At 34.2% G+C, this 14,735-nt stretch overlaps 1 protein-coding gene across 1 annotated transcript; it reads right to left on the bottom strand.

The window, feature by feature from the left end:
* Positions 1 to 271: 271 nt before the first annotated feature.
* Positions 272 to 12,323, bottom strand: LOC133202235 (tubulin gamma-1 chain). Its single transcript, XM_061338011.1, has 13 exons — positions 12,175 to 12,323; positions 10,509 to 10,559; positions 9,558 to 9,619; positions 9,072 to 9,239; positions 8,407 to 8,475; positions 8,088 to 8,167; positions 7,216 to 7,342; positions 6,522 to 6,608; positions 6,244 to 6,393; positions 5,765 to 5,917; positions 4,317 to 4,478; positions 3,712 to 3,903; positions 272 to 1,095 (listed from the first exon to the last, which is right to left on the bottom strand). Exons 1-13 carry the CDS (start codon positions 12,221 to 12,223, stop codon positions 1,066 to 1,068), a joined length of 1,380 nt encoding a protein of 459 aa, XP_061193995.1. The 5' UTR covers positions 12,224 to 12,323; the 3' UTR covers positions 272 to 1,065.
* Between the last annotated feature and the right edge of the window lie 2,412 nt (positions 12,324 to 14,735).

The following is a 14,735-nucleotide window of genomic DNA, read 5'->3' as shown; positions in this document are numbered from 1 at the left end:
TTTTTATGTATTCAAATTAATAGATTTTGAAAATTCAACAATGATGTTGAAATTTTCTGTGAAAAAATCTCTCAAGTACTAACAAACCCATTTTTTTTATTTAAGTCTGGAAATATTTTGTTGCGGCTTAGTGTACTTTACACATACCAAGTCTTACTAACACTGGATCATAACATGATATAGGAGGAGTAGCATTTAAAAAAATTAAAAAAAAATATTTTTAGTAAACATGGCAACATCAATTGACAAAATCATAAAAGATAAATAGAAATATGTATAGTATACTGGTGTTCAAAGTTTTATTGAAATTGGACCAAATCTGTACAAGGAGTATCGTTTTGAAAAAAAAATTCACAACAGATCGACATCTTACTATTTGCACAAGCTCATCTGGTCTCTTTACCATATATTTTCATAAAATAACAACATGATCAAAAACAAAATTAAGATCTTACACAAAAAATTTTATAAACAAATCTTCATTTCAAGATTTGTGGCATTTCAGTATTTAAAAATACATAGTTTGTTTCAATAACAATTATCTGACTCCTACAGTCTACATAAATTAGATTTAGATTTATGGACATGTGAGTTTTGAAATGAAAAATTGTAAAAACATGAGTGTTGTTACTAGCACCTGGCTCTCTAGAAATTATGAATGTATAAATGTGTAACTTTATCATTGCAATAATGTATGACTTTATGTGGCAGATATTTGAAGTGAACTGGGTTGCCTCATTTTCCTCATTGTACACCAGGACATAAGTTCAATTTTTATTTTTTTATGAGCATGTTTAGTGCATTATATCTTTCTACATGTGTAGTAAATGCTGGCAGAATGATAAATTATGATGTTGAAGACAATAAATCAATATAATTCAAAGACAACTGGAGTCTCGTTCATACATAAACAAGGTACCCAGTTTCCTCTGTGAAGATATGAAATCTTTTGAAAGGGGAAGACATAAATACTGATGTCACAGCTACACAGTCACTGTATGCTGTAGTAGAGTTCTTCACATCCCACAGATTTTGAATTGGAAAATCACATGGCCTTAACCTCTCTCAAATTCTCTCCCCTGTTGCTGCAACAGCCTGAAACAAAACAGTACAAATATATTCTACCATTCAAAAAAGGAATTTAATTTTTTTTTTTTTTTGATAAATTCTGCCCTTGGGAAATGAACAACTGGTTAAATATTCTTGGGACAGTCCTGTTTTGGTCACAGAGGCAGAATTTTCCTCCTTAGCTTAGACAGTCATTGATATAAGGAAATAGAAGAGCCATAACCAGGTTGCAGCTAGAGAACTCAGATTTATGAATGTATGCAATATCATTACATCTTCAATATTCTATGGGGGTTGTTCAGAAAGTTCTTAGACTATGCCGATCTTCGCTATACTATCTTTGAGGAATTTAAAATGAGCACATTATCAACACGTTTTGTAACCATGGCGCAAACTCAACAACACTGTAACGTCAAAAACATACCGTGAAGAGATTCTTAAAAATACTCTCCCTATACATTTCACACAGTATTGCAGTATTGCCCAATACCAGTGCACTCATTAAAAACGTTTCTCTATCATTTGAAATCTATTTTGCTAACAATTGTTCCAGGAGCATCATTTTGTTTGTCAATGTCATATTTTTTTCACTGCATAAATGTGCTTTTACAAGATCAGCATCTGTGAAGCACCAAACTCTTAGCATGACGCTACTAACTTTTCAATGTTTTTGGCAAGATTTTTACAGATAATCCATTTTCTCACAGACCGCCATCGTCTAAGCAAAGTAGTCTATCATTCAAATTCCGCTTGTACCATGTACAAACACATGCTTGGCTCGCTTTTGACATACAGTATTTCCTACTTCCGCTGACATTTTTAGATTTTTTTTTCTGGAGTTTTCCAGAGTAAAACACAAAATTGTATGGTAAATTGCTGCTCCGTGACTTTCTACGACGTCATCTTTTTTGCCTTTTTCAGTGAGGACTACCTATCTTCTGAAACTGATTTCTTTTCAATGAAGCAAAATATTAAATCATAATTGGAATCAGAAACGATGAAACAATTCCTAATTTAAACATGTAGAATTTTTTCATTTTTGTGTCATTTTACAGAAGATATAACTTCAGACATTATTTAGTGTCTTAATTGTAACTTAAAAAATTTTGATCTGCTCGTTGATCCGATTTGCGCATTTTTTAAGTCTAAATAAGTTTGAAATAAACCACAATATTTTAAAAAAATTTCAATACACATCATTTGAATTTACCGTTGAAATATTTCTTCCAAACTTGGATATGATATGACGTTAATTCAAAAAGTTATGACAGTCCATAAACTTTCCGAACAACCCTCGTACATACAATATTTTTCTGCATGTTTAGCAGGCTATTAAAAAGAAAAGAAAAATCCAAAATTATTGAATTTTAATTTTTTTTTTTACAGTTACCATTATTAAAACATGGACTGCACATATAATATTATCTACATGTATGTATGCTATACATCCACAAGTCTGCAGAAAAAGTGTGTCAAATTTTCGGCTACATCCATAAAAAATCACCCATCATTAAAAACAAACGTCTACTTAAACACCAAAGTGTAAACAAACCTTCATGAATTTTTTTTCCTAGAATGTAAAATGAAATAAACATTGTTTACAATACTTATATTTTTTACAAGGTGAATAAACAAAATTCAATTAGTACAGTAAATTGGGAACTTAACAGGATGGTTTTAATTTCACTTTGTTATATACCTTTAAAAATTGTTTTCCATTGAAACAAATCTATGCTAAAAACAGTCTACCATTTCCAATGTTTCACTAAATTCAATGTTAGACCAGCTGAAGAGATGTTGGACCGCTATGATGTTTTTACATCATGCCTTATACCTCAGCAAAAGCGGAATCAACTATATCTAATTTGCACCTGTTTGTATTTGACAGTTACAAACTTGGCCAAGTTAAAGTCACCATGTGGGTAAACAAAATATACAGCAAAATATAGTCATCATCTATCACAGATGTGGAAGCCAGCACAAGATACTTCATAATAAAAGCAAAAGGTATCACATTTTATTGACTGGACTCTTGGGCAAACTGTTTTGCCGAACCCTTAAACTAAACTGTTGCCTTTGACCTGACAGTCTCAAACAGTCTGGTCCTTAGTTCTGTTGTACTGGAGCCCAGTCAAAATATTCAAAATGTTCACAGCTTATTATTTTTCTGCAAAATTAAACCAAAAGTGAATAACATTATCAGTTAATACAAAGGATTATCTGTCACAAGCCTATAGCTTGATACTAAAATCATTGCCAATGGTATCCTGGTAACACATTACGAAATTTTACTAGTATGGAATTGAAATGACTACAGTAAAAACTCTATAGGTGTATACTTTATGTATCCCTTTTTAGTGTATGTACTGAGACTTACTGAAATTGGACCAAAACTGTAGGAGGAACAGCGTTTTGAAAGAATTCCAAAGAAATTTCTAATTTTAAAAACCATAGCAACACCATTTTTCAAAATCAAAAAGTGATAATAGAATTATGTATCTTAGTGTAGTCTACTTGTATTTAAGTCTTACTAAAGTTGGACCAAAACTGTAGGAGGAATAGGGTTTTGAAAAATTGTTGACAGATGGACAGACAGACAGATGGATTATCTCTGACCATAAGAGGTAAAAAGAAGATATCTACCTGTTGTGTACCCCAGGAGAGGTAGTCTGGCTTCGTGGCTGCATGATATTCGTCGACCAGCTGCTGGATTACTTCCCTTGAGTTATCAAACTCATCTAAGTTGTCCTTAAATATGGCTTCCTTTTTGAACTGATCCATGAAAGCCTCTCGTTTTCTCAGCTTGTCGTATTGCTGTAGAGTCCGCTCAAATAACTAAAGAAATACAGGAAACAAGACCTCTATACAAAACAATATATACACACCTAAAAATCAAAATGTTAATACAGCTGTAAATAATTTTTCTCTCTTAAATGATTGTCTCTGGCATTAATCATCTTCAAAAAAGACAGAAAAAGATGTTATTTCACAGGGACTTAATAAGGGGTCAACGTTTTCAATACATTCAATTTAAACTATTGAGGATTGAGAAAATAAATTATTTCATGGGTTTTAAGCTATAGTATGCAAATATTTATTATAAATCAGTCACAAATGTAAATTATAAGTAATAAGGTATCATTTTAAAACTTTTATTGGGATGTAAATATGTGTTGGTATGTGATCAAATCTACCATAAACTTCGGATTTTATGGGATTTGATCACATGACCAACAGTTTCCTGTTACCGTAGATATACTGGTGTGATTTGCCAACATCAGACCGCTGACTCTGTGGGCTGTTTGGATGTATGGGGATTTCCGAGACAGCGCCACCTGGATACTGGCCGGACCCCAGGGAATAAACTGTGCTAACTTTCTCTCCCTAATCCTCTGTAAACTTTTGTGTACCTGAGGAATTCATAAAAAATAAGACACCAATACTAAACGAGTCAGTATGTTTCTAAAAGAAATTTGTCTTCTGAATAATATTTTCCATAAACAGACTTACTTATTTTTTTAAAATGAAATCCAAATCCCTCCCCCTCCTAAATAACCCAAACAATTTTCAATAAGCATATTGAAGCTTACTGTGATTAATATTTTGGAAAGGTTTCATTAAAAATAAAAGGATTTAGAATTTTAATTAAAAATAAAAGGATTAGAATTTTAATTAAAAGGATGATTCCTCCTAGAAAGTGAAAGACCGCATAGTAATATCTTGGTATCCACCACACTGGTGACACTTGAATAAAGTCTTGCAACTTTGCTTCAGAAGACAAAAATTCAATTTCTATACATGCTAAAGATCTGAGATTTACAGAAATCAGAATGTTCACTATTGCTGAAGTGTTGAATTGAATTACACAGTAATAAGAAACATATCAAGGTTGTAAAAAGAAATAAAAGGTCAACAGATATTTCTACACAACTCACACCTGTCTGGGTCTACTTCCCCCCACCCTATGATGTTAATACACACCTGTCTGGGTCTACTCCCCCCCCATGATGTTAATACACACCTGTGTGGGGTCTACTTCCCCCTGTATGATGTTAATACACACCTGTCTGCGTCCATTCCCCCCCCTATGATGTTAATACACACCTGTGTGGGGTCTACTTCCCCCTGTATGATGTTAATACACACCTGTCTGGGTCTACTTCCCCCCCTATGATGTTAATACACACCTGTGTGGGGTCTACTTCCCCCTGTATGATGTTAATACACACCTGTGTGGGGTCTACTTCCCCCCCCCCCCCATGATGTTAATACACACCTGTGTGGGGTCTACTTCCCCCTGTATGATGTTAATACACACCTGAGTGGGGTCTACTTCCCCCTGTATGATGTTAATACACACCTGTGTGGGGTCTACTTCCTCCATGTGATGTTAATACACACCTGTGTGGGGTCTACTTTTCCCTGTATGATGTTAACACACACCTGTGTGAGGTCTACTTCCCCCCTATTATGTTAATACACACCTGTGTGAGGTCTACTTCCCCTTATGATGTTAATACGCACCTGTGTGGGATCTACTTCCCCCTATGACATTATTATGCTCCTGTGTGAGGTTTACCCCCCCCCCCCCCCATGATTTTAATACACACCTTTGGGGGGTCTACCTCCTCCTGTATGATGTTGATACACACTTGTGTGGGGGGTCTATTTTCCCCTGTATGATGTTAATACACACCTGTGTGGGGTCTACTTCTCCCTGTATGATGTTAAGTATGGAGATGTAGCAGTGGTTGGCCTGCCGGTGGACGGGAGTGGACACCATCATGTTCTTTGGCTGCAGGAGTCGCCGCATGACATCTAGGACGGTTGTCTTTCTGACACTCGCTACCTGTAAAGTTAAAAACAGATATGGGGTCATACAGTTAAGGTTTAAATGATCATTTAATCACTGAGCTAAAGAAAAAATTGCAAGTATTTTGAGAGGTTTGTAGAAAGAATTTTGAGCCCCCCACCCCTACAAAAAAGCTTAAAAAGTGTTTCCAACTTTCCGAATTTATCTCCAAAAAATATACATTCATTTAGCATTGCAATAGGAAAGTTTGACTTTATTGATGGCAAGTGAAAGTAAAATGGTTTCTACTATTTTTGTTTTGCTACAACATTGATATGTTCAGACTTTAACCCCATCAAGTTGAAAATGCCCCCTACACTCACCTGTGAGTTTGTAGCCAGGGGTGTGTACCCTGTCATCAGATAGTGAAGGCGGGGGGTGGGGATCAGTGAGGCGATCAGACCAATCAGATCGTTATTCATGTAACCAGGGTAACGCAGTGTCGTCGTGGAGGTGGACATTACTGTTGATACCTGCATAATTAATTTTTGAAAAGTTGCTTCAAGATATCTCTCTAGCAAATGGTCTTCCTCTTTTAAGTACTACCTGACTGTTTCAGTTTCAGCATTACATTAACTCTCCAGTGACTTTAATTACATACCAGCTGGTTTATCTGAGAGAAGTTTGGAGTCTCTATATGAAGTCTGTCTGCTGCTATTCTGTTTAAAGCTGTGTTATCTAATACAACCTAAAAATACAACAAAAATACACACTCAATAAGAAACCATTTCATCAGCTATTATAACATGTATAAGATTTAATGCCTTTCCAAACTTTTCATAGAATTCTTTTCTTGGACTTGGCAGAGGCTTATGGTCCCTGGGTATCATGATTCATCACAACATACAAATATTACAAATATTGTGCACCAATGGCACAAGAACTCAGCCCAAAAAAAATCCTGCAGTGGGCTCTCTGAGTTTGACCATGACATACATGTGTTACACTGCAGAACTGAGTAAGCTTGACCAAAACATGCCACACACTCAGCATTCTGAGTTTAACTTACCACACAGTCAGCATTTTGAGTGAGTTTGATGTACAACATACCATGGAATTATTTTAATTTGTTGGGTTTAATGTTCGTCGGCAAGCAAAATTTTAATAATTTGGGGGGATATAAACTTGTTTATACAGTAGATTCAATGAATCAATACTTTGATAAGATAATCGTTCATGGGGATGTTAATTTGTGGGTAAGGGTGACCCTGGTCCCATGAAATCAAGTAACAACTATCCCCAACAAACATTTGATGATTCCAAAGTAGTCAGCATTTTGAGCAAGTTCTACACACCACACAGTCAGCATTCTGAGTGAGCCTCTTCAGCGTGAGTAATGAGTTGTAGGGCTGGACCACCACATCTGACATCTCATCTAGGTTTGGGAACACAGAGTAAGTCTGCACTAACTTCTTTGGGAACCTAAGGTTAGAATTGATGAATCTGAATTTGGATTCTAAACAAAAATTGTATGAAGGTTATTATGGAGTGTATAATATTTTGCTGACTTGAGTTATGAAAATGTTTGTCATCAAAGTCAGTATTCAAACTTTTGGTTGCATGGATGTATCATCACACAAAAGGTTCTTGGTGATTTACATCATTGGGATTCTGTTTAAAATAAACCAAAACCAGTCCTTGTCAGAATTTTCATACAATTGCATGGGTTTTGGTAAAAAGTCTCTACCATCTTAACATCTTCTCATCTCCTTCTATAAGAACTACACTATTCTACTCTTCCTACATACACCCCTTTATTTTCCTTCTCAAAAATTGTTCCCCATCTTGTTCACTCCCTCACACATCTTGTTTTCAACCTCTTATGAACTGTACAATTTTGTTCCAAGTTTCATATATTAACCCTTCTCTCCTTTGATCCTCTCTCCTCTATATAACAACACTAACCTTTTTAGTCTTTTAGTCTCCCTATTAAGTAGAAACCCATTCCCTAACCAGTCAACAATGGATTGAGCCTCTCCAATAGGTAAGAGCCCATCCCCTAAGCCATCCCTCTAGTGAAGGAGTGACCCCTCTCCTCTTCTCTATATAACAGCAGCATGAACATGTCATTGAGCCTCTCCTATAGGTAGAAGCTTATCCAAGAACCTGTTCCTCCAGTGATAGAATGACACCCCCTCCTCCTTTATATATAAATAACACCACTAACCTGTCATTGAGTCTCTCCAGTAAGTAGGACCCCATCCCTGAACCTGTTCCTCCAGCAATAGAGTGACACAGAACAAAGCCCTATAAACAGAAGGATTGGTAATCTTATATATATACTTGATATGTTGAATCCAGTTTATGGTAACCAACAATATTATGAATAGGAACTTAAATTCCAATATCCCAAACCTTCTGATATCTGTTTATGAGAGTTGCCATTTTTGAGATATCCAGGTTTGACTGTTTTTGTTGAATAAGTAAACTTTCTCAGAAGTTAAAATTTTTACATATTTACATCTGCAATTCACCTTTGACCTTACCTCAAGGCTATCACTTCCATCAGCCTCTCTGTCTATGATGTCAAAGATTTCCTCGTACAACTTCTCTGCCTATTTATGAAAAATATCATCTAATTAATAAATGATTTAGGGAATAACTATCTTTTAATTTGGTATTTGCGATCGTTAATGCTGATTTAACGGTCTCAATTTGAGTTTTACCAGCGACGCATAAGCTAAGCCGGTAAAACAGATGTTTGTGACCGTTAAATCAGCATTAACGGTCGCAAATACCAAATTAGAAGATATTCTAATGCAATTTATGCCTTTTGTTTGATGTTTACGTCTTATTTTGTTTCATTTTATTATATGAAATACGTCACGGAGTGTTGTGATTTTGCATCGCTCTATTATGACGTCACAATCAAAAACTTTCACTCTCGTTAATGCTCATTTAACTGCCTCAAACATCATTGCATTAGCCAATCAAATATCATTTTACAAAACAATTGCATTAGAATCTCTCTTTAATTCTCTTCAGTTTGAAATGTAGCTCAATTAAGGAGACATGCAACAGCCAAATGATCAGAATAGCCCAGATTAGGACAAAAAAATTATCTCATTCCAAAGATACAACTTTGGCAGATGTCAAAGACAAGATTTAAGGACTTTTTTGGTCATTTCAAAATACCAGTTGTTTCCTATACCTGACTATAACCAGAAGCCCAGTTGTTGCCTGCCCCACCTCCATGCTTAGATAGGTATATATTCTCTGGGTTGTACAGGTTGGCGTATGGTGAGTTCATGATTGTGTTGATGACTCGAGGCTCGAGATCCAGCAGCACTGCTCTAGGGATATAATGTTCATCATCAGCCTACAAAAAAAAAACCAAAGAGTATCTCTCACGAGACTGTTTGAGATTTACATGAAAAATACTGCATAGTTATGAGTTACAATCAGAAATTTTAACTGCCTTGCTAAATTTAAAGCAAACATTTACTTGTTACAAGATCAGTGGGTAGTTAAGTGTGTCATTGATTGACACAGAATGAAATCAACTTTCAAAAGTCAGCCGGTGTCTGTAATCTTTAACTGCCATATGAATGATATGATACAGGGCTATGGTGGTTAAATTACACAATATTATTTATCGTATAAGATATTTTAAAAATAAGTTACTGACAACACAAACCTGATAAAAGAAGACATCTTTTCTATCTGTTCCCTCTGTGGCAAAATCCTCCAAGATTCCCTCTGAAAATAAATCAACACATATTGAATTAAAACTTGTAAGGCCATGCATGTTCATATTTCACTGAGAAAGAAATGCAATCTAGGTTATAAATGAATTGCAAAATAATTTTCTTCTCAATTTATTCCTAATTTTCCCTCTATATTCTCTCGAATAATTCTGACCCTATATTGTGGCCCTATCATAGCTTCAAAGGATCATGACTTAACCAAAGTGAAACCTGCAAATTACACAATACCGTATAGCAGGTAATTTTAGCGGGGTGCTAATTTTGGCATTTTGAAAGTAGTCCGCTAAAATTTTAATCGCTAAAATATTCAGTACTCTCCTTAGTGTTCATCTGCAAAGAGTTGAAACCCTGTGTCCGCTAAAATAAATTACGCCAAAACTATTGGCATACCTTTGAGCAGGCAAAATGCCAAATTTTACACCTGCCAAGAAAACCTGCAATACGGTAATTCAAGATATCAAAATTACTTATGTGCCCTTGCTGTTCTAGAGAAAACACTTTGAAGATGTTTTCCTTTGATCCCCTATTTTGGCCTTGTCCTACCAAGATTTAAAGAAACTTCAATCTGCACTACATACAGATACACATATAAGAAAGCCTAAATTCACATAAATTTTGTCTTTTCTAGCCCAGTCATTCTTGAGAAAAAGATTTTGAAATGATGCCAGCAAATTTTCACTCTTTTTTATTTGTCTCCCCTTGAAAGAGGGTGTGGCCCTCCATCAAATAATGCTTTGTGGCAAGTTTGGTTGAAATCGGCCCAGTGATTGTTGAGAAGTTGGAAATGTTTAAAGTTTACAGATAACACAGGACATACGCCAGGCAGACAGATGCCATAATGTTAACAAATTTTTTCACTGTTCTAAAGGAAATTCACTCACCAGGACTTATTCCATGTTCTGCACAGAGCTGCTTCCAAAACTCCATTCCGACTATAAGTAAATATAAAAGCACAAAATTATTTACTTGGTACTAATCTATCATTGCTCTCACTGGCTAAAGACAGAGCCCACCATAAAGGCTTATGGAAATATATACAAAACATCATGGTGCTTATAAACATTAAGTCTAGTGTTGAATAATCGGAGAAAAATCATAATCGATAATCGGTTGTAATCGGAAACACATAATCGATTGATAATCAGCTATAATCGGGATTTTTACCCTTTCAAATAAAATAAGAGATTCCTTAACATGTTCAAGCATAATCACAAAAACAATATTTATAACCTTCTTCTATTCAAAGTTCAATAAGTAAATAAAATCAGTAATATATATAAATAAACAAAAAAAATTTTCAGTAAATTTTTTTTAAAGACAAAGTATTCTTTATTTTCTCTCAGTAAAATTGAAAATAAGAGTTAAATTTCTGTATGATGCTTCATTAAAAAAAATAAACACATGCATACAAATGGGAACATTACTGATATTAGTCACACCTTTTTATTATTTATTTTCTTGGAATAACTTTTGTATGAATTCATTTGGACTTATAAAATTGTTTTTAAAATAATTAAGTTTATAGAGCTTCTGTACTGTTTGTGTATTACAATCCCATAACGCTGGCCATTAATTCCTGCTATTAACCTGACCTTACATTCAATGATGGCGGTAAAAATTGTCAAGAACAACAGTTGAAGTGAAATGAAGAAGGTTTTTATGTTTTAAACATTCAGGATAACTTTTAAAATGTCTGCAAATGATTTTTTGGTAATAAATTTGAAGTTTAAACCCAAATTAACCTTTAATATTTTTGTTTGCAATGTCGACGACTTTTGTTTCATAATCGATTAGTAGCATTGAAGAGCTCCAATCGATAAGACAATCGATTGTCGGTGACAATCGTTTCATCACTAATTAAGTCTGATAAACCATGTACTGTATGCTATGACAGACTGGGACCAACTACCCAAATGGGATATAAAAGCCTGTTGGGGGCATAATATCCCAAATGGGATATAAATTTATCATGTATATGGTGCAAAATGCTGAAATTTTTTTTAGTTAGCTATATTTATATCCATATAAGAATAGCTGAGGCAACTGTTGGCGAACATGTTTTTTTTTTTTTATCCCCACATTCATTACTATGCAAAATTGTTAATTTACGAAGTAATCATCTTTTGGCCAAAATGTTGTATTCATCATCAGTGTGACTGTATCAAGAAATTTGGCACTCATCATGTTGCACCATTCGGCCGTTTGGCCACAGAATGCAAGTAATGCAAAAAGTAGGTAAAATAGCTACTTTGCCAATTGGGTAGGTTTAAATACCTAGGTAGCTATAAATAGCTACGTAGGTAGAAATAGTCTTTGGACTGGACCTGATAATAATTTTGCATGCATATATTATTATTTAGCATGTATATATAATTGTTTTGCATGGTTGACATATTTTTCTCGCTTGTTAATATAATTTATCTTACATATGATGTAGAGGGCAGAAATAAGCCATCATAATCATGATTTTAAAACTCTGCCAATTCAAAGGAAATTCGAGTTAATACCAAACGATCGCTCAGAAGTAACTTTCGTTTAAGAGCTTACTTTGATTTCCACATTGTCCTAGCTGTAAGGTGATAATTTCTCGAGGCATGTTAAAATTTACTTATAAACAGTTCCCCACAGCAATAAACTACTAGATTTTCACTACTTTTTCCCGTATAAACTTGTATTCTTGGCGGGTACTGTTCACTTCCTGTTTACAAACATTGTAAAAGGTGATCTGGAGACGGACTAAAAGCCGAAATTTTTGTCCAGTCCTCCAACGACCCCCAAAAGATTTCTTTTGAATAATATATTTTTTAGACTGAAAAAATTACAATAAAAACTAACAAACAAACAAAGACCCCCCCCCCCAAAAAACAAAAACAAAAAACAAACAAACAAACAAACAAACAAACAAACAAACAAACAAACAAAAATAACTAAATAAGAAAATAAAGTTTTACTGAGGAGGAATAATCCACTGTTTTGCCTCGGAGCTTAGCTAAAAAAATTGTTTTTCTTCTTGAAATATTGGTTCAAACAAACCCCAACCCCATCTTTTTCTATTTTTTGCCCACTGTTTAATAAGTAAGAAATATTTCACAGAAAAAGACAAATTAAGTCTAACAATGTTCAACTAGAACTTACAAAACCTATATATCCTGAAATGATTTTATCTCACTTATAAAAAAGATGCAGTATTATTTTCCGGGTTTTTCTTCTCCATTTTTTTTAAATTTTCAGATTGTCGATCTGATTGTCCACTTCCATGAAGAACAATTCTTTCTTTGGAGTGTGCATGATATAATTCAATACTTGTGTGATATTGTTGCAAGTTGTGGAGATTTTCATAAAGTAAACATAGCTTATTCACCATTTTCTTTCGTTTTCGCGAAGTTATATGGTTTACAGAAAATCTTAGACATATTATAGTTTTATGGTTATATGGTTTACAGCAAGTAATTTTCGCCAAGGAAAGATCAGTCGTGAAACTCTTGGATATTTTTCACACGCGAATTAAAATCAGAGAGATTTTTTAAAGGGGCTTGGATACAGTTGTATTGTTTACATTTTAAATTTCTATGCTTATTCAAAAAATAAAACCAATTAATTTATGAATATTGAACTTACATGAATATTCTTAGAATTCGACATTCTTCTTTACATCACGTCAAACATCTGGGTTTTTTTAACAGGGCACGAGCTCTGTTATGGTTAATGTTTACGTTTTACGGGATGTGTTCAATTTGTTAAACTCTGCTGACACATCACTGAACACGGACTGACAATACTGGTGAGTTGCTTTTAATTAGCTTTCTCACATTTCTACTCTGAATTTTCTGGATTACTGTTTTAATATTTTTCATTAACATGATTAATACACAGCAAAATTTCTATACTTTTTTTTTTTTTATTAAGGATAACGTTTACTTTGTGAAAGTGCAAGGATGTGTCAATCAAACGTCCCAAATTTCGTAGTTTCAATAATTTCCAGATAAAAGAAGTTATTGAACACGCTTTTATTACATTTCCGTGTGAAATGCTATAGCAACAAATAAAGTCATGATATTATACAGAAAATTTAAGTTGCAAAGTGAGTCAATCGATATCATGTGTTTCTTTTAAGATAATTGTATCATAAAGCTAAAGATTTAGGAGAAATATGAATAAAGCAAAGTTCTGAGATCTCAACTGCACGATAAAAGCAAGAAAAGACTGCAGAATGTAAGTGCCGGAAAAAGAAAAGTTGTATCTATGGCGTGGCTGTTATCGTCAATGTCAACAATGTCAAGACCACGTGTCTTTTATTTTTAGCGTGAAACTTGTAAACAACAGAGTATTGGAGCAATCAAAAGTTAGAAATAAGTTCTGATCATCTTGTTTGAAGATTATATCAAAATCCTCGGTCATCCGACATTTATATCTATGGAATTGACACCATGGTAACTTCTTCAACTTTTCTGCGCATGCGTACTTAATGAGGAAGAAGTAATTAAAGCAATATTTTCGTGCTGGGGCAAACTAAAATTATTTTTTCTTATATTTTTCTCCATAAAAGTAGATTTTTTAGGTTCGGAAACCTAATACTTTCAAGAATTGAATAAAATTTGCATGTGTCTTGCAAAAATTCTACTTTAAAGGATGACTGCACTTAAGGATATGCGAAATCTGCGACAAAATAAACTTTCAAAACAAGCATTTTTCTTTTCATTGCAAGAATGGCCAACATCCAATCTATAACTTTATGTAATTACGTTTTAATAAAAGTGTGTATTTACGAAGTTCGAAGCTGTTTTCAAAGGCAGGGGACATCACAATTTCTTGAATCTCCGTACGATAATGAGGACGCCCACTTTTTTACTGACTTTATACATAGTCAGCGCATGTTTGTCTATTGTTCTCCGTTTCACAATAGTTGTATATTTGCATAAATAATAATGTGTAAAAAGGAGATTAATAGACAAACATGCGCTCATGGTTAAAAAGAGAAAAAACTGCTTCTTCTTACTTTCGCTCTCTGTGTTGTAAACAAGGATTGTGACATGTTGAATATTATAATTCACCACGTGGTGTCCTACCTCAGGTAACTCTGTGAATACTTAATTCCGTCACGTGACTTG

Source organism: Saccostrea echinata, unplaced genomic scaffold (genome assembly GCF_033153115.1).
Source record: "Saccostrea echinata isolate AGI-Se365-2 ecotype Australia unplaced genomic scaffold, CSIRO_AGI_Sech_v1 ptg000046l, whole genome shotgun sequence".
NCBI lineage: Eukaryota > Metazoa > Mollusca > Bivalvia > Ostreida > Ostreidae > Saccostrea > Saccostrea echinata.
The sequence above is the reverse complement of the archived record's forward strand: the minus strand, read 5'-3'. Positions and strand labels throughout refer to the sequence as shown.

Excerpts from the sequence above, each read along its gene's own strand:
- LOC133202235 (XM_061338011.1), bottom strand. The coding sequence starts at position 12,223 with ATGCCTCGAGAAATTATCACCTTACAGCTAGGACAATGTGGAAATCAA. Across the intron at positions 7,343-8,087 it reads CTGGAGAGACTCAATGACAG|GTTCCCAAAGAAGTTAGTGC; the intron begins GTTAGTGGTGTT and ends TTCTAACCTTAG. Across the intron at positions 3,904-4,316 it reads ATCACACCAGTATATCTACG|TTATTTGAGCGGACTCTACA; the intron begins GTAACAGGAAAC and ends GTATTTCTTTAG.